General features: G+C 43.8%; 1 protein-coding gene across 2 annotated transcripts in view; it reads left to right on the forward strand.

The window, feature by feature from the left end:
- The window catches only part of LOC115192486 (acyl-CoA-binding domain-containing protein 6), a 35,900-nt gene extending 16,415 nt beyond the window's left edge, over positions 1 to 19,485 (forward strand). For both annotated transcript variants that reach the window (XM_029751047.1, XM_029751048.1), the window contains 2 exons: positions 17,198 to 17,228; positions 18,844 to 19,485. In XM_029751047.1, coding sequence (XP_029606907.1) covers positions 17,198 to 17,228; positions 18,844 to 18,998 — 186 coding nt within the window. In that variant the 3' untranslated portion in view covers positions 18,999 to 19,485. The remainder of the gene's footprint in view (positions 1 to 17,197; positions 17,229 to 18,843) is intronic.
- Positions 19,486 to 21,129: the final 1,644 nt, after the last annotated feature.

Genomic DNA, 21,129 nt, shown 5'->3' on the forward strand with positions numbered 1-21,129 from the left:
AATGTGGCTTGAAATATGACTTTTGGCTGTTCATACTGCAGGAAAAATAACAGATTCAAATCGGATATGCCAAAAATTGGATTTGAGTCATTTCAAACTGCCAATGTGAACATGGCTTAAGTCGCTCTGATGAAGACTGTCGGCTGAATGACAAAAATGTCTATGCAGAATTATTAGACCAAAGGTGAGGACACAACAGTTCACCTGACACAAGACTGGATACAACATCTGAAAATACTCTGGATATATTCAGTAACATGATAAGAATATTCCTGGAAAATGTATTGTAGGTGCAACATAAAACCCCAAAAAGGTACTAAGGTTTGATTGAGAGGTCTAACTGGTCTCTCCAAGTGGCCACACCACTCCAAAGTGTGCACAAATTTCAATCCGCTTTTATGGCTCAAAGAAGTATTCAACTGTAAGGTGCTTTTGTAACAGTGTATCCTAGATGTGCCGTTGAGGAACTAGAGCAAGGACACTGTTTTGTTTGGAAGACAACCCTGTATCCCCGCCTTCACACAATTACTGTTGTTCATTACGCAATCCAAAAACAGTCCATTATAAATCACATTCGGGGTCAGGTGGGAATCATTTGGAAGCTTGTTCTATAGCCAACATGACTAGCTAGGTTAGTAAATACGATATTAGTGTTACGCTTTCAAAATGCAATTTAGGTAAACCGATCAGGGGTTGTAACCAAAATAATTTCCCAATCGTTTCGTTCTGAACAGAACAATGTTTTGTTTCGTTCCACTGTTCCGACCACCAAAAGAAAGTTCTTTACCAGTTCCAACCCCCCAAAATTACCGGTTTATATTGTTCCTTTTTTTTTGCCTGTAAAATCAACTGTTTTTTTTACCTTGAGCTCATTTTAATGACTTTACCAGTCCGTGTGGATAGAGCAGGCAAGCTAGTTGTTTACATGCGTGATGGACAGATAAGTGTAGCCCATGGTGCAAGATGCGACTGAAATTGTGTCGGTGGGGAGAGGCTTGAAGCATGGGCATCTTGTTATGACATGCAGGATCTAAGTTAGGTCCACAGAATTATAACTAGGAGGAGCGGCATCTATGGAGGAACTTTGAATGTCCTTTGAGCTAGCTAGCTAACACGTTTGAGCTAGCTAACAAGCTTGTGGGTGTGCACAGTGGCACCAGAATTAAAAACACGTCTTTGTACTTAATAAATCCAACATGAAACGTGATAACTAGGCCTAAAGTATCCTTAACTAGCATTGAAAAAGTTAATCCAAAATCTCTCTCCCAATCAAGTATCCTAGGGGGAGGGACAGGTAGCCTGCACAGGCAAAGATTTTCAGCTTGCAGGCAGACAGTGGAAAAAGTTTCTGAGTGACAGAGGGCTTGGTATAGGCGCTATGTTGCGTTTTGTTGTTGGACTACAAATAAATGCCTGTAATGTAAATGACTATTAACCATGCTTTTAAAATAATGGTTATGTTCTGCAACAGTATAGATCACTTTTGTTTCTGTTCCCTGAAAAATGTTATTTTACGGTTTTTGGTTCTGTTCCCTGAACCGATTCCAACCCCTGAAACAGATTGTTGGTTTTTGGTGCACATAGAAAGGAGTCATGGGGGCATTCAGGTGTTCTGCTGCACTGCGCTTTCTCTACAGTAGACAAACGAGCTCATTCTGTTCAGAATAACACAAGGTATGATGCCATGTCATCTTGTAACTACATCAAACATAGTGATCATAAACGTTGACACTGTATATTACATCAGTTTTATGATATGGAAATGTAAAGTGCACATTTGGACTCATGGGTGTTTGGCTTGCTTGTATGACATCAAAAATATATTTTATTATAATCCTCAACGTCTCATCCTTCAAAATACATAGTCCTATTAATTTACAGCATTTCCCTGACTCACTTAAACAAAAACGGATTGTCACTCAGGCAACTTCCTGTCGCGTACGGTGCTCAAGTTCAGAACGGCTGGTAGTCAAAACCAATGCAGCACTGTGAAGCTCAGAGCCTGAGGTCTAACGTCATATGTAGCATGTTACTATACAGCCACTGCATTACAATTAAGGAGTTTATCAGTGTCCAAATCTGCCATTTTCAAACAGTGTACAGGATGACAGGGGCTGTGAGTGGAAAGGGCTACAGAATGGAAATTGTAAATGGTCACATGAATGTGAAAACTCTCCATTTTACCTCCTCACATTTCTTTTGTCTGTGTATGAGGAGGGGTTTGGGGTTTGTTGTGTATTTGATGTCCCGGTAATCTGCCTTGACCTCTGCCAACTGCCGTTTAAATAAAGATAAAAATGATTTATGTTTAATTTGTTGATGAAAAAAATATATATATTATTTGCTCAGTGAAAATTGTTGGAAATTAATCAACTGATTGTTTCAGTGGATGTCCAAACCCGGTAACCTGCATTATGGGTTGTTTGATTCTAATCCAGGATCAGAATAGACTACAATAGGTAGCTCTGGCCATGAATACCCAGATCAACGATATACCACCTGTCAACTGCAGAATGGCATGCCAGACACTGGCCCATAACCACCATTTCACTGCTTCTCTACTGCTCTTTATCAAATGAACCCCAGAAACTGGGCCGGATGGGAAACCTGGAGCTTTGTGTGAAGTAGGGCCATGTTTGTAGTCAGAAGCATCACTCAGTTATTTCATGTGAGCTGACAGTGCACAGCATTGTAATAAAGGAACATATCCTCAAAATTACATTTATGTGAGGAGAGATAAACATGATGATTATTATTCAGATATTATATGGGGCACTGCTTAATCCATTTACAAAGGAATTTTATTTCAAATCCATTCACAGGTGTGTGTGTGTGTGTGTGTTATTGAGTCAGTGTTTCCACCATAAGACTGTGACCAAGGCCTTTGTCCAGACAAGAGCACCAGTTTCACCTGCAGCCCCCCCCCCCCCCCCCTGGCTGTGACCTACGCAATCCCCTACCACCCTGAGGTCATGACCCTGCCTCGGGCTCCTCACACTTCCCAGTCCCTGCCTCCCTCTCCCTCCCCATGGACACTATGTGTGTCCAGAGTCCAGACCCAATAATCCACAATTACACCCACCGCTAAGTGCACAGTAAATAAGACCCTGAGAGGACTTTTCATTGGTGAAATCTCAGACATCCTGGCCTCCTTGTTGGGAATTTGTGTCAAACAAACAAGCAGCAATCTGGCTGGGGGCTGGCCGGCTGGGGAATGGGCTGTGATGGGATTTGCAGGTAGCAACAAAAACACAATTTAAGACTTAGGTTAGGCTGATTGCAGAGCGGAAACATGTAAACAATGTGGGAGGTTCGCAATTGGGTGGATGTAATCTCAGAGAAAGGGTGCGAAGGTGCAGGTAAAGCAAAAGACAATCACAGAAAGAAACAACTTGAAGAGAAAGAGCCAAAAAGGTAGAGGGAGGTGGAGAAGAGGCAGGAGGAAGAGCACAGTGCGATGAAGCGGACGAAGCTGCAGTTGATATTGGCAGGGAGTAAATTCAGTTTGTGTTTGTTAAATAATCTCCAGTCAGAATCTCCTCCTGTCGTGTCCTCGGCATGTGCTTTGTGACAGTGGCTGTCCCTGTCACTATATGCCTGTGTGTGTGGCTCTTTACTTTGTATTAAAACAACATGATCCATGAGGCGCAGAGGGTGACTCTCAGCACCGCTGATTCTAATTAATCCACTCCCGGCCTCGACCACGCCGGGCTAAAACGCTTGCAGTCTATCAGATAGAAATTCATAACTTAATTGAGGTCAGAGCCGAGAGCCGAGAGAACAGAAGTCTCTGGCTGGGACCAGGTAGATCAATAGTAATAAATATCTGGCTGGGCTACAACTAGTTCATGGCCACGCATTATGTGGGACAGACAGACAGGCATCACAGGGCAGAGGGGACCGAGGAACGGCGGGGCGACTCCATGTTGGTGTCCTGTCTCTTAGGGGGGGGGGTTTCTCCACTGTTGACTGCAACTGCCTGGGAGAGACTATGGAACTAGTTTAGGTAGTTGTTACTGTGAAATATAGACATTCACATTAGACTACTCTACTAAAACTCTCTATTTGATTTTGTATTGACTGCTGAGTGGCAGGTTAGCGTGAACGTCGACAACAAGGGCCGTGTGTTTTGATTTGTGATACCATAAGTATATATATATATTTTTTTTTATGAACAACCTCTTAGAAAATAAACACATTGATTTGATATTGATGTGAGGAGAAATGACATCTTTGCTAAGTGCTTAAGTGCCCCCATGGCCTGGCTGTTTAGTGTCTATGTGGGTGATTGTTTCTATGTTTAAATGGGGACCATGGCAGTTTGTTGGGTTGTGTGAAGACAAGAAAAACCTTCTCAGACAATATCGGGACACAGACATGTTATGCTATAGCTGTTGTGAGATGCAGTGTTATCTACAGTGCCTTCAGAAAGTATTCACACCCCTTGACTTATTCCATATTTTTCCTAAATTAAAAATGATTCAATATTTTTTTCTCACCCATTTACACACAATACCCCATAATGACAGTGAAAACATATTTTTAGAAATTTTAGCAAATGTATTGAACATGAATTACAGATATCTCATTCACACCCCTGACCTAATACATAAGAATAATCTTTGGCAGCGATTTGGAGCTGTGAGTCTTTCTTGGGTAAGTCTCTAAGAGCTTTGCACATCTGGATTGTACAATATTTGCACATTATTTTTAATAATCTTCAAGCTCTGTCAAGTTGGTTGTTAATCATTGCTAGACAGTAATTTTCAGTTCTTGCCATAGATTTTCAAGACTATTTAAGTCAAAACTGTGAATAGGCCACTAAGGAACATTTAATGATGTTTTGGTAAGCAACTGTACGAAACATTAGACACCTGTTCTTTCCATAACAGACTGACCAGGTGAAAGCTTTGATCCCTTATTGATGTCACTTGTTAAATCCACTTCAATCAGTGTAGCTGAAGGGGAGGAGACGTGTTAAAGACAATTGATATATGGGTTGTGTATATGTGCCATTCAGAGGGTGAATGGGCAAGACAAAAGATTTAAGTGCCTTTGAACAGCGTATGATAGTAGGTTCCAGGCGCACCGGTTTGACTGTGTCAAGAACTGCAACACTGCTGGGTTTTTCACGCTCAACCGTTTCCCATGTGTATCAAGACATCCAGTCAACTTGACACAACTGTGGGAAGCATTGGAGTCAACATGGGACAGCATCCCTGTAGAATGCTTTTGACACCTTGTAGAGTCCATGCCCCGACAAATTGGGGCTCTTCTGAGAGCAAAAAAGGGAGCAACTCAATATTAGGAAGGTGTTTCTAATGTTTTGTTCACTCAGTGTATATTTGGCCTTGTGTTTTAGGTTATTGTCCTGCTACCAGGTGAATTTGCCTCCCTTGTCTGTTGGAAAGCAGACTGAACCAGGTTTTCCTCTAGAATTTTGCCTGTGCTTAGCTCCATTCCGTTTCTTTTTATCCTAAAAAACTCCATAGTCCTTGCCGATGACAAACATACCTATAACATGATGCAGCCACCACCATGCTTGAAAATATGAAGAGTGGTACTCAGTGATGTGTTGTGTTGGATTTGCCCCAAACATAACGCTTTGTATTCAGGACATAAAGTTAATTTCTTTGCCACATTTTTTGCAGTTTTACTTTAGTGCCTTGTTGCAAACAGGATGTATGTTTTTGAAATATTTATTTTCTGTACAGGCTTCCTTCTTTACTCTGTCAATTAGGTTAGTATAGTGGAGTAACTTCAATATTGTTAATCCATCCTCAGTTTTCTCCTATCACAGCCATTAAACTCTGTAACTATTTTTAAAGTCACCGTCGGCTTTCATGGTGAAATGCCTGAGTGGTTTCCTTCCTCTCTGGCAACTGAGTTAGGAAGGACACCTGTATCTTTAGTGGCTAGGTTTATTGATACACCATCCAAAGTCTAATTAATTAAGAACCGCCATGCTCAAAGGGATGTTCAGTGTCTTTTTAGTTTTACCCATCTACCAATAGGTGGCCTTCTTTGCGAGGCATTGGATAACCTCCCTGGTCTTTGTGGTTGAATCTGTGTTTGAAATTCACTGCTCGAGGGATCTCACAGATAATTGTATGTCTGGGGTACAGAGATGAGGTAGTCATTCAAAAATGCTAAACACTATTATTGCACACAGAGCGAGTCTATGCAACTTATTATGTGACTTGTTAAGCACATTTGTACTCCTGAAATTATTTTGGCTTTTTATAACAAAGGGGTTGAATACTTATTGACTCAAGACATTTCAACTTTTTATTATTTTTAAACATAATTCCACTTTGGCATAATGGGGTATTAAATGTAGGCCAGTGACACAAAGTCTGAATTTAATCCATTTTAAATTCTAACTGTAACATAACAAAATGTGGAAAAGTGCTGTGAATACTTTTCTGAAGGCACTGTATATGGCTATCCTTTGTAGGTTCCTGATGTCAGTGGTCTCTTTACAGTATAGACTAAATCCAGTTTAATTCAAGGCTCTAAGACAAGGGATTATGTCTTGCACAGAAGCCTCAGGCAGTGGCTTTAAGTACTGTATGATGGCAATATTGACATTCTCCTAGTGTCTTATTGTGAACAAGTCTTCTCTCCCACTAAGTCAACTGTGTTTTACTATTTGGCTTATTAAATGTTTGCTGCATCGTCCTAGTTAGTGGCAATGCCATCCTGTGTGGATTTGATATTTTAATGTGTTGCGAATAGAAATATCACAGCTTTGTACCCTTAGCTGTGTTTGGCTGAACTGTAGAGTATCGACGTGAGATTGGAGCTGTGTTCCTGGTCTGTCCAAAGCCAGGGTCTGTTTTATCAGAGCAATACAGGCCAGTGTACTGCACATTCTCATCTCTGTCCTCCACCTCCGTGTCGACTGCCTTGGTTATTAAACTAGTAAACGCGCGTGCACACACTATCTCACACACACACACACAGGAACAACAGCAGCTGATTGAAATTCTACGGCAGGAGCATTATTACAGGTTTGTATCCCTCCCCCTTCCCAGCACGGCCTCCCGTAACAAATGGCTCAGTCATCGGAGTCATAACAAATATCTAACGGAATTCGTCATAAGTTTAACGGTGTGTGTGTGTGGGGGGGAGGGAGGGAGGGAGGGGAGGCCCGTTGCCTGCTGTGTGAGAATGGCAGTGTTCCCGCATAGGCAGGAATAAATCTCGTCTGCACTGCCCAGCTACAGCACACAGGTCACACACCCACGGCTCAGTGCACACATTAATACAGATATTTCAGAAAGCCAGCCCTGCTTCCTCTCTTTTAATAGGGCCATTGACAAACTGTAATGAATCGCCCCAGCGTTTCCAATCTGCACCCGCTCCCAAGCCACTGCTGAGTACTCACTCACGCCTTTTTTAGTGGCTGGGGGTGGGTATGTTTTCTTTACCTTGGCGAAAGGTAATTGCCCTGTTTTGTGGAAGCACATGTTTTTGTGTGTGTGTGCTTTTTTTTAGTAAAAGAGGAGAGGTCTACAGAAAGTCAGTTTGACAGAAGGGAATCATAGGAGTTTTAATAAGCAACCGTTTACTTTTGATAGGGTATTACAATGTTATTTCTAATATGACTTATGCATTAGCAACCCTTCTACAGAACGTCTCTGCTCAGCCACACAGACGAGTGGTGAAATTACACCGCTCATACAGTACATTTGACATTTATACCTGCTGGCAGAGGTTATATGGCACATGTTTAAATGAAAGTAAAACGGCCGCACGACCATTTTTAAAAGTCCCAATAGGATCATGCACAGATGTGGATTTATTGTATGAAGCACCATGTAAAGAAGTAGCTACGTGACTCATATTCCTGCTGCAGGTAAGAAGAAAAGTCCCTCTTTGCAGTTAGTGTTGTAACTACCTTTCTTATTGGCTTCTCACAATTTGTACACTCAACAATTTATTTAATCCACATAAATTGCGCTGAGCATTAAAGCTGTCCTCAGCTGCTTACTGATGGAGAGCGAGAGAACAAAGTGACTGTTTTCCTCTTCGGGGTCCAGTTAGTTCTCAACCCCACTTTATGGGCCTCTCTCCCAAATGCATGCTGCCTGGCCATTGATTTTCATATTACACTCTTATGTATTTATTTATTTTCTATATTTCTTTTTAAACATCATTGATGATCCACTCGACTTGGAGCACACCAATGTTAATTCCCTGCCACTCTCCCCCATGCTAATGGATTCTGCGGAGTCCCTCGGGAGCAAGCAAGAGCGGTGGGAGAGGAGGGGGAGGGAGAGAGACGAGAAAGCGGAAGAGAGGTGCCGGGGGAGGAAGAGAAGTACAGTATACACGAGGAGGAAAAGAAGAAGGTGGAGAGTTCTCCTTTCCCATCCTCCAAAATCACAGAACCGGTGGAGAACAATGTGCTATAATATATTGATCCTTTTACACTAAAGCATGGTAAACATACATGTGGCTACGTTCTTGCAGGGTGCATACTGTGGTTGTGTTCCTTTAAAAATCAACCCCAGACTATAGTTTTAATCAACCTCAATCTGAATACCAAAACACAGACAGGTCTTGGTTTCAGAAACCCAATAGTTCCCAGCAGACATTGTTGGAAGAATCCATTTCCAAACGTTTTCAGTTGATTAGGACGTTGAGAAGAGCGTCAGACCTCTTGGAGTGGTCTTGGCCATTTGCTTCAGGCCCCTGAGCTCTCTGGTTCCTCTTCTCCAGGAATTATATAAAATATTAGTGTGCTTTAGAGAGCATGTGAGGCGGTTTATTGGCACACGGGGTGACCTGCTGTGGAGCCCGGAGGCAGGCGAGGGGCAGCCCAGGCACCTCAAGGACACTTTGGGGAAGTGCTAATTTGCACCAGCATGGCAGAGCTCACACGCTGAATGGCAAGGTTAACACTCACTGCACAGATTCAATTAGGGGTGCCACTGTCTTCTGATCCCTTTACCTCTGGATACCCAGCTCCCTCACACACACACACACACAGAGTCACAGATGCACACAACCAGATAAACAAAAGCTGCTGTCTCTTTACAAGAAAATCACGGATATTCGGATAATAATTTTTTACATTTCCAGTTCATGTGCTCCGTAACATATAAAGATCACTGGCAGTATAGAACTCCACTCCTGTGATGAACTTCAAACAGACGTGAACAGTAGAGTGTCTGTATTTGATCTGGAGACATCTGTTCAGCCTGTCAGTGTGCTGTGTGTGTCCTGTGGTCTACTTTAATGGAACACAGTAACATAGAGACCACAGGCAGTACCATAGAGTACCCAGCAGCAGGTCTTCAGAGACCTGGAATAACCCGGGATCAGCCTGTTCTCCTCTGTCTTTCTGAGACTCTGATTAATGGCACCTGCTCATCGTAATGGTATCTGCATATGAATGGTGGAGGGTTCTATCCATGCTCCCTTTACAAGTCCCACTGCAAGCCCTGGAGACTGCCGAGCCTTTCTCCCCTCTCTCTCTCCCTTCTCCCCAGCGCCATTGTCATTATACAAGTCAGCTGCAGCTGCATGCATTGATCATAAATCATAATTGCTTGTCAATTTTTCCCACTTGTTTAATGTGGCTGTCAGGGACAGTGGAGCGAGAGAGATAGAGAGGTGCAGGGGGTAGAGAGAGAGAGGGGGAGGGAGGGAGAGAGAATGGGGGCGTCGGTTAGAGAATAAGATGTAGCTGGAATAGAGAATGGTGTTAAAGGATAAAAATCCCACAATGGCTTTCAGCACACCTACCATATGACATGGGCAGTTGTCGGATTGCTGTGGTATGAAAACAAGAAAGCTTTTAATTGCTGGCCATGAAGAGCACAAACCCAAGCCCTGCCTGTTGCCTCATGCTGCAGCAGGTTCTACAGATGGAAATGGATTTGAGAGGGCATATTTCTCTACGGAATATGTCTGGCTCATGTAGACAAACCTACTTTTTCTGTGGTGTACTGGAAAGACCTTGTTCTGTAACCGTTTTGTCCCCTATCTCTTTCTCTCTCACTTTTTTTCATGTTTCTTTCTCTCTATCCATCTTTATCTCTTGTTTTATGGTCCCTTTTACTTTCTTCATGTCTATCAATGTTATTTCACTCTCTCTCTCTGTCTGCAGCCTCTTTCCTCCCATGCTACTAGGAAGGCAAATTCCACCACTCCCCTCCAAGGGTGTTGGCTTCTACAAACAAATAGAGAAACAGGGATGGACATATTGATAGACTGTCACAAACATACAGATGTAAGATTTAAATTTGACCTATATTGTCTCAGTAAAATAATCCTAGGGCAACAGGATTTGAATGTTTAGTCCATAATGTTGCTTGATCGTTGGTTAGGCTATATGAAAAGTGGAATACTGTTAATATAACAGTGTGTTAGTGCAGGTTTTCAGTGAATTTATGTAAATCATGAAGCTCATCCGCATTTCCTGCGTCGCAGGGAAATTCTCAGCAACAAAAGAGTGATCAAATTAGGATCCTATATCTGTACACACAGAAAAAAAGGCAACCAGACAAAAATATATAGTTTGACTCGCTTGTGCAGACATTCTCAATCTGAAAAAACGGAATGATAGATTTGTGTAAGTAGTCTTTTTGCAGTACTGCCACCACACACACAGACCAATCAATTTCCATGGTGTAACTCTCCAAACCATATTGTCCTCTGTGCCATTAGATCCAGTCCCCCTACTTCTCATTCCTCTCATCTGTTGTATGGAACCTGCTTCATTAAGCTGTATGCTGACATCCATCGAGGCATTTTTGCAACGCAAGGAAAACTTTGGTGACATTTAAAAAAAGAGCTTTGCAGTGATGTGCTTCTGTAATGGGATGGAGAGCTACATAGAAAACTGCTACCTCCAGCTAGGAAGTCTCCTCCTTTTTCCAAAAGCAAATGGGAGACAATCCAATTTCTCCTGATTCCATCAAGCCCCTCTTGGAGCGTTAGTAAATGCTGAGAGGAGAGGCGAGAGGACCCCCCCCCCCCCGGCTCCCAGACAAACAGGACCAGCCAGCTTCCACACTGCAGCACTTTAAAGAGCCCAGTAAAGGGCAGAGCCCTCACCTCCACTAACATATATGGACCCTTTAGTCAGTCACAGTAGTGCACCAACCTGCAGGGTCCTACTTCTGGATTCTGCTGCCACATAGGCTATATACAATATATGCCTTTAAAGGAAACCTGGTGCTTTTGGTTTCATAATTTTACTAAGATGTACAAACATGCTTTTTGTCTGTTTTAAGTTAATATATTTTGAATACAAACTTATGTTTACATGTTTGGTTTGGCATTAGTTACTTCGGGTTGCCCACTTATTTTATACACTTTTAATCTGTGTTAATTGTGTGTGTGTTGTGTCAAGTACTGTATGAGGCAACTTTTGCGTGTGTCATACCCTGGTAGTGTTCCTGCACACACCGTGCTGTCACAGCCGTCCGGCACTAACACCACATCAGTTGGAGGGAGCAGATTAAGACCTAAACCCCTTACAGTTTAATTATTCCTGTATGTATTTGTGTGCATCAAGGTCCCACTCGCTGCCTCTGCACTAAACATCTGCCACTCTGCCTCTATCGCATAGGGCAATAGACCAACTATAGTGTGTGTGTGTGTGTGTGTGTGTGTGAGAGCGTCTGCCCACTGACATGCTTTTATTGTCCAGATTTGTACTTTTGTGTGTATTTGATATTTATACTTTGTACATCAAGTGGGATTAAACCTAACACTAACATTGTCCTGAATACTCAACATTACCGTAGAGGCAGACCACAGGAAAATACTGTGTCTCTCCCGATCCATTTATGGTTGAGGACATTTGCATCAGTATTCTATCCATCTTGGGGGAATTGAACTCTCTAATGGAATCAGCAGGCCCCTGAAGTGGTGCTGCTCAGGGTAAACAATAGGATCTCACTCTGGGATCGTTGGAGAGAGCCTTTATCAAGCAGCGTAGGTGATCTCCCTCCCCCTCGTGCTCTGGGATGATTTGACAGTCTTTGTCTGACACTGGGTTGGTTCCACTAATGGTTGTCTTCACTGGTTAATAGGCTAGGGCCAAAGGCTAAGAAAAAGAGGCTTTACTGATGTTCAAATCAAGTCATGCTTTATTCATACAGCACGTTTCCGACATGGAATGCAACAATGTGCTTCACAGAAGAAGAAAAAACAGGCTATTCCATAGGCTGGGGGCATAATAACTAAAGGCTTCTCTCGATACCTCTTGATCCTAGGCTTAGGGATAGTTAAAAGTCCAGTGCCGGAGGACCTGAGGAACCTACTAGGTACATACAGTTGATTCGGAAAGTATTCAGACCCCTCGACTTTTTCCACATTTTGTTACATTACAGCCTTATTCTAAAATGGATTAAATAAATAAAAATCCTTAGCAGTCTGCACACAATATCCCACAATGACGAAACGATAACAGGTGTTTAGACATTTTTGCTAATTTTGTTAATAATAAAAAACAGACCTTATTTACATAAGTAATCAGACACTTTGCTATGAGACTCGAAATTGATCTCAGGTGCATCCTGTTTCCATTGATCATCCTTGAGATGTTTCTACAACCCTATTGGAGTCCACCTGTGGTAAATTCAATTGATTGGACATGATTTGGAAAGGCACACACCTGTCTATATAAGGTCCCACAGTTGACAGTGTATGTCAGAGCAAAACCAAGCCATGAAGTCGAAGGAATAGAGCTCCGAGACAGGATTGTGTCGAGGCACAGATCTACCAAAAAAATGTCTCTATCATTCTTAAATGGAAGAAGTTTGGAACCACCAAGACTCTCCCTAGAGCTGGCCGCCTGGCCAAGCTGAGAAATCGGGGGAGAAGGGCCTTGGTCAGGGAGGTGACCAAGAACCCGATGGTCACTCTGACAGAACTCTATAGTTCCTCTGTGGAGATGGGAGAACCTTCCAGAAGGACAACCATCTCTGCAGCACTCCACCAATCAGGCCTTTATGGTAGTGTGGCCAGATGGAAGCCACTCCTTTGAGTTTGCCAAAGGCACCTAAAGACTCTCCGACCATGAGAAACAAGATACAGTGAAGCATGGTGGTGGCACCATGATGCTGTGGGGATGTTTTTCAGTGGCAGGGTCTGGGAGGTTAGTCAGGATCAAGCAAAGTACAGAGAGATCCTTGATGAAAACCTGCTCCAGAGCGCTTAGGACCTTAGACTGGGGCGAAGGTTCACCTTCCAACAGGAGCACAACCCTAAGCACACAGCCAAGACAACGTAGGAGTGGCTTGGACACACCTACTCATTCAAGGGCAAAGGGTGTGCAATGCTGTCATCAAGGCAATGGGTGGCTACTTTGAAGAATCTCAAATATAAAATGTACTGCTCAAAAAATAAAGGGAACACTTAAACAACACATCCTAGATCTGAATGAAAGAAATAATCTTATTAAATACTTTTTTCTTTACATAGTTGAATGTGCTGACAACATAATCACACAAAAATAATCAATGGAAATCCAATTTATCAACCCATGAAGGTCTGGATTTGGAGTCACACTCAAAATTAAAGTGGAAAACCACACTACAGGCTGATCCAACTTTGATGTAATGTCCTTAAAACAAGTCAAAATGAGGCTCAGTAGTGTGTGTGGCCTCCACATGCCTGTATGACCTCCCTACAACGCCTGGGCATGCTCCTGATGAGGTGGCGGATGATCTCCTGAGGGATCTCCTCCCAGACCTGGACTAAAGCATCCGCCAACTCCTGGACAGTCTGTGGTGCAACGTGGTGTTGGTGGATGGAGCGAGACATGATGTCCCAGATGTGCTCAATTGGATTCAGGTCTGGGGAACGGGCGGACCGGTCCATAGCATCAATGCCTTCCTCTTGCAGGAACTGCTGACACACTCCAGCCACATGAGGTCTAGCATTGTCTTGCATTAGGAGGAACCCAGGGCCAACCGCACCAGCATATGGTCTCACAAGGGGTCTGAGGATCTCATCTCGGTACCTTATGGCAGTCAGGCTACCTCTGGCAAGCACATGGAGGGCTGTGCGGCCCCCCAAAGAAATGCCACCCCACACCATGACTGACCCACCGCCAAACCGGTCATGCTGGAGGATGTTGCAGGCAGCAGAACGTTCTCCACGGCGTCTCCAGACTCTGTCACGTCTGTCACGTGCTCAGTGTGAACCTGCTTTCATTTGTGAAGAGCACAGGGTGCCAGTGGCGAATTTGCCAATCTTGGTGTTCTCTGGCAAATGCCAAACGTGCACGGTGTACAGTACAGTATACACGAGGAGGAAAAGAAGAAGGGGGAGAGTTCTCCTTTCCCATCCTCCAAAATCACAGAACCGGTGGAGAACAATGTGCTATAATATATTGATCCTTTTACACTAAAGCATGGTAAACATACATGTGTGGCTACGTTCTTGCAGGGTGCATACTGTGGTTGTGTTCCTTTAAAAATCAACCCCAGACTATAGTTTTAATCAACCTCAATCTGAATACCAAAACACAGACAGGTCTTGGTTTTAGAAACCCAATAGTTCCCAGCAGACATTGTTGGAAGAATCCATTTCCAAACGGTTTCAACACTGCACGGTGTTGGGCTGTAAGCACAACCCCCACCTGTGGATGTCGGGCCCTCATACCACCCTCATGGAGTCTGTTTCTGACCGTTTGATCAGACACATGCACATTTGTGGCCTGCTGGAGGTCATTTTGCAGGGCTCTGGCAGTGCTTCTCCTGCTCCTCCTTGCACAAAGGCAGAGGTAGTGGTCCTGCTGCTGCTTCGTTGTTGCCCTCCTACGGCCTCCTCCACGTCTCCTGATGTACTGGCCTGTCTCCTGGTAGTGCCTCCATGCTCTGGACACTACGCTGACAGACACAGCAAACCTTCTTGCCACAGCTCGCATTGATGTGCCATCCTGGATGAGCTGCACTACCTGAGCCACTTGTGTGGGTTGTAGACTCCGTCTCATGCTACCACTAGAGTGAAAGCACCGCCAGCATTCAAAAGTGGCCAAAACATCAGCTAGGAACTGAGAAGTGGTCTGTGGTCCCCACCTGCAGAACCACTCCTTTATTGGGGGTGTCTTGCTAATTGCCTATATTTTCCACCTGTTGTCTATTCCATTTGCACAACAGCATGTGAAATTTATTGTCAATCAGTGTTGCTTCCTAAGTGGACAGTTTGATTTCACAGAAGTGGGATTGACTTGGAGTTACATTGTGTTTAAGTGTTCCCTTTATTTTTTTGAGCAGTGTATATTTTAATTTGTTTAACACTTTTTTGGTTACTACATGATTCCATATGTGTTATTTCGCTTCACTATCTTCACTATTATTCTACAATGTAGAAAATAGTAAAAAATTTATTAATAATCCTGGAATGAGTAGGTGTGTCCCAACTATTGAATGCTGGATGCTGATAGTCAGGTTTTGACAGCCTTAGACCTTATCTCGCAACAACCTGGAACTCAACACAGTAAACACCGTGGAGATGGTGGTTGACTTCAGGAAATGCCCCCCGCCATCTCTCCCCCTCGAGATTGATGGCTCAGCCGTCAGCACGGCCAAGTCAATCAAATTCCTGGGAACCATCATATGCAACAACCTCAAGTGGGAGGACAACATCACAGTGGGGACCAAGGAGGCTCAACAGAGGATGATGTACTATCTGCGCCAGCTGTGGAAACTCAAACTCACTTGGACAATTCTGGTTGGGTTCTACACGTCTTCATTGGGTCCATCCTCACCTCTTCTATCACCGTTTGGGTCTGCGTCTGCCCTCTGCAAGGGCAAACTGCAGCGCATCGTCCGGTCTGTGGAGAAGGTCATCGGCTGTCAAGGACCTGCACGCCTTCAGGACAAGGAAGCGTGCAGGTAAGACCATCGCCCGCTCTTATATTTAAAAGATTCTACTCTGGCAGACAGTTCAGGTCATCATGATGAAAACCGCCCGTCACCTGAACAGTTGATGAAGTGACTTTTCATAAGTGATTCAGTGACTATTGGGATAAAAGTTTAGTACTTGGTCCCATATTTCTAGCATACAATGATTACATCAAGCTTGTGACTCTACAAACTTGTTTGATGCATTCGCTGTTTGTGTTTCAGAATATTTTGTGCCCAATAGAAAGTATTGGTAAATAATGTATTGTGTCATTCTGGAGTCACTTTTATTGTAAATAAGAATAGGATATGTTTCTGAAGACCTTAATGTCGACACTACCATGATTACGGATAGTCCTGAATGAATCATGAATAATGATGAGTGAGAAAGTTAGACACAATTATCATACCGCCAAGACATGCTAACCTCTCACCATTACAATAACAGGGGAGGTTAGTATTTTTGGGGGGTTATGATATTTGTGCGTCTAACTTTCTCACTCATCATTATTCACAATTAAATTGCATATTCCCACTGTAATCAGACTATACTCCAGAGTTTTATGTTTACTGTATTTACACTGACCTCCTCACTCCTGGCCTCATGCCGCCTGCATACACAGCCCACAGGATTTACACCCCCGCTGACCTCTGTCCTAAATATTGTCTTTCTTCAGCTCAGCTCCGGTCACAGACCATAGACACCACTTCAATTTGTCCCAAACGGTGGCGGTGCTCAGGGCAGACTGCTCCTTTGTACCAAGACCATTGTGTGATGGGACGGCCTCCATGGGTAATGCGTTTAGCACCTTCTCACCCCAGGACAATTATGAGAGACGCCTAGGCTTTGTTCCCTCCCTCTGAGCCTTTTGAGCACGGAGGTCTGCCTGGCCCATTGGCCACAGTGTGTTAACCTGTGGCAGAGGGCTCAGAGAGGGCTCAGCTAGGGCTCAGGGGTAGATACTGGGCTGATGCCATTGCTTCCCCTGGTTCAGGCTGCTATAGAGTCTCAAGTTGAAAGGTTTAATTGTTCGCTCAGGTTGAGATCAATATTTAATATTTTCACATAATCCCCTTTATGGGGAAATCATAGGGTTTTTGATTTAGTCGAGAGGTAAAAGCAGTTTTCTCAACTGCAAAGTTTGCAAGCCACAACTTTACAACTGACAAGGCTACGGTTCTTTCATTGTTCTATGAGCAATGGTTGTCTCTATGATTAAGCTTGTTTTATATGCCCTATTACTGTGTTAAGTGTCTGCAAGTTAGACCTGTTTGTCTGGAACTCTTCTCAGGTTTCTTAACATTTCTCTCTCCTTTCACAGGATGACGAGGGCCAGACAGCACTGCATTATGGTAATCTTCCGGATATCACAGATTTTAATTTGGAATTCTGGGTGAATATGTGTCTCTAGGCTGTGTTTGAGTGTGAATGTTTGTATGTATGTACATGTAATGTAAATTGAATCTGTTTATGAGTGTGAACAGTTGTATGGGGATGGATGGGAAACCATGAACCATCTGCTCTCTTGGCCCTGCATATGTCCCCCTCTGCCTCTCGTCTCCCTCTTTCTCATCCCCCTCTCTTATCCCTCTTTTACTGCTGTTGCTATCTCAGGTGCCTTTCATCCATCAGCGTCTCTTTCATCCCTCCTCCTTGCCATCTCTCTCTCTGTCAGTGTGAGAGGGTGTGTGTTTGTGTGTATCTGTACGTATGGAGGTGCTGTGTGTAATAATCACCAGGTCTCCCCAAGGAAATCAACAGTGCTCCTCGGACTCTCAAGACCCCCTCCCATGGGCGGTCCCCATGTCCTCTGAGCCCTTGGTGTGTGTGTGTGTGGGGGGGGACACCATCTGGCCCTGGGCTGAGTGGGCGCTTGGCGGCTGCAGTGTGGGGACTGGTCACGTGGCTGGCGTACAGTAGACCACCACCACTGCCACCAAACCAGGCAGGGACAGGAGGATGGGGCATAAAAAAATGACTAATAAACATAAGCGATGAACTCCAGGAGACAAATAGCAGAGAATGAAAATTCATTTCCACCTCTATTTACACTGGGCCACAGTGGCTGGCAAATGATTAATTGAGGGTTTACTGCACACTATAAATTGTTCTCCTTCTCAACGACTCCCGGGGGGGGATGAGGGTTTTTACAGCCCAAGGCCCCGCACGGCGCACGCAGCCCGGAAAATAAAATAACATTTAGAAGGAGAAGAAAAATCTCGAACCTGACATAACCAAGCCTCTTATTTTCTCCCTGCTAAGAACGGGTGGCACTTTAGCAACCTCTGGGCTGGAGGTTTAAAAGGGCCTGCTGTCAATCAGCCATTCCCGCTGACATCAGCCTATCACACAGGAGCAGGATAGCTCTCTTTTTAAGAGGAGAGAGTGATTGAAAACACTCAGAGCGCGGAGGAATCTCAGTGCATCAGCGCTGTGACTCGCTAACTGGTTTAAGAAAATGCAAGCACTCTCCTCATATCTTAGCCTAGCTTGCAAGTCCTTTTAGTGGGAAACCAATTGCAAATCGGCACAAATTCAGTGTTTCAGCCAACCACAGGTTCAGGGCAATGTCAATGGGCATCCATATGACCTTTTCATTGACTCCTGCACTCAGGTTAAAAACGTAAGGAATATTAACACCAATGAGCTGTGCTTAGAGGCTGTGTTCAGACGTAGCTGTGTGCATCATGTCTCCAGTGACCTTGAAGCCTTTTGAAGGTGATCCTATCCTTTTCAATTTGTGATTTGGGTACTGTTAGATATACAGATAAGTGTATATTCTTGTCATACCACCCAAAATGATATATGGAAATGGCTGCTTTCATGGCATGTCACCTGTAGTCAACCCTGGATCCTTTTACCTCTGAAGTGCATCACAATTATATCTCTTTCCTCTCTCTCTCTCATTCTCTCTTACCCTACTGTGTTACTCTGCTCCCTCCTCCCCTCACCCTCTCTGTCCTGCAGCGTCTGCGTGTGAGTTTGCTGACATAGTGGAGCTGCTCCTACAGGCTGGGGCAGACCCGTCCATTAAGGACCAGGAGGGCTCTCTGCCCGAGGAGGTCACTGAATCCAGCTCCATCTCCTCACTGCTGCGCCAGTACACCGCCTCCAAGGGCTAGGCCCAGCCTCGCCATCCCCTCCTCTCCCTCTCCTCCCCTCCAGCCTGTGCCCACCCCAGACCTAGCATCCAGCCCTCTCAGTAATGATGATGATGTTTTTTATTGTCACATACACCGGATAGGTGCAATGGTCATCCCACTCTGGCAGTGCAACCTGCCACCACTTCATCATCTCTCATGTCACATTCCAAGGAATCCATTCGTCATCATTGCTATTTAACAAAAAAAAAAAGTAATGTCAACCAAAAAGAGGTTCCTTCTGTTTCAGATATTGTGTGTTACCTTTGGTTGTCTTGTGTTTGCTGATTAAAAATCTTTCAAATACATTTGGACAGCGTATGGACATTTTACCCTAATAGTAAGTCAAACTTATTATTCAGAATAATGTTTTTAAGCATTTTTGTTGGCATCATTCTTGACAAGCAGAAGACAATGTAACTGTGTATTTAAATGTATCCTAAAAATAAACATCTAATATGCAATTTTATATTCAGATGGAGCATGGAGAACTAAATGTTCAACCTTATCCCATGATGACTAACAACTATATAACACACACACCGCCTGGCTAGGCCTCTTCATTTAAGTGAACTGTTCACCTAGCACATTCTGTCTCCCTTGGCCCACCCCACATACCCACACCCTCTGTTATGTCACTTAAAATATATTTGGATGTTCTCCAAATAGCCAACACATGGGCTGCCTCCAAATCTGCTTTAGTTTTTTGTAAGCCCTTCTGATCAGAGCAGTCTCTCTGGCACCCCCTCCCTCCCACCAGATGAGAATACTAAATCTGGAATCTCGGCTCTTAACCACCGCTTGATAAAGAAGCTAATGCACATTTGAACAAACAATGGGGACAAGCTGTAATCCCTCTTTCTCTCAATCTCCCTGAACACGAGGCATTAAATAACAGTCACCAAAAAGAGTCCTGCTGCGGCTGACTGCTGTCTGTCTGTCAGTCACCATGGCCCCAGTATACAGAACAGAGACGGCCCAGCCCAGACAGTCTGCTCTCTTACGGTATCACTGAGAGGGAGAGCTCTTATGACCCTCAGCTTGTTACAGAATGCATCCCTACACAACCAGGAATTATGCTGTTGGTATATTTGAAAAAGCTGTTTCGCCCGTGTACCAGTAATTTCCTGAATCTGGATTGGGTTGGGTTAGGAGTCGATGACGTCATACTCCCCGGGCATGTCTGCACAACTGTGACACTAAGCCCATTATGTTTCCATTATGGCCTTCAATTTTCTCTGAGCTTTTCACTTTTGACAGTGCCTCCTCTCAAACCTTCTTTACTTAACGTTTATGCATTTTTACAAGTCGCCTCTCTAACACCATTAGTGACAGATGGCCAAGGTTTGTTACGGGATGAGCTGGAGCACTTTCCTCTCCCTCTCTTACTCTCCCCAGTCTGGGGGCTAAAAGCAATGGCATGTTGTTGTACTGGCTAACTCTTAATGCAATCTGCTCGCTAGTCCCCAGAACAGTATTGCTTGGAATTCAACAGTAAGCAAAATCCCAGCTCTGCTGTCTCTGCTGTTGAAAAGCATCCCTCTAATATCTTCACCAGAACTCGATAAGTCTCTGTTGCAAAGCTGTGTGTTTAGTGCATGATAAACAAGCGTTGCCGTCTGCTGCTACTCGAGGCGATAGTGATCCAAGCTGCTCCATAGACAAGTGTCTATATGGTTCTTCTCACCAGAATGTTCTAATAAGCAACACCTCACCAGGCACTGAAGCCAATATCCTGTTAACGACCCTCTCTCGCTTTAAATATATGTGAACTGTCTAATTTCTGCTATGATGACCCAGTGAAAATTACCTAATTTGACTTAAAACAGAAGAACAACCTTGAAGTTGTCATTGAGAAGCCTCTCTGTGACTCAAACCCCTTTAAAGCTACACTGTCATGGCAGCCATTGCTCATTATTAAAATAAGCCATAATTTGAGGAAAATATCCTGTCTTGATGTCCAAGATGAAGTTCAATCTGAACCAAATATCTATTTACATGTTAATAAAATTGTTGCCTTCGGGAAGTTTGTAATAGAAGCCTCAGATCGATGATAATGGCATTTGTGCTTGTGTTTGTCATCTTTGCAAAAGCAACAGTGCAGGAATTTCCC

This window comes from Salmo trutta, chromosome 4 (assembly GCF_901001165.1).
Source record: "Salmo trutta chromosome 4, fSalTru1.1, whole genome shotgun sequence".
Taxonomy (NCBI): Eukaryota; Metazoa; Chordata; class Actinopteri; order Salmoniformes; family Salmonidae; genus Salmo; species Salmo trutta.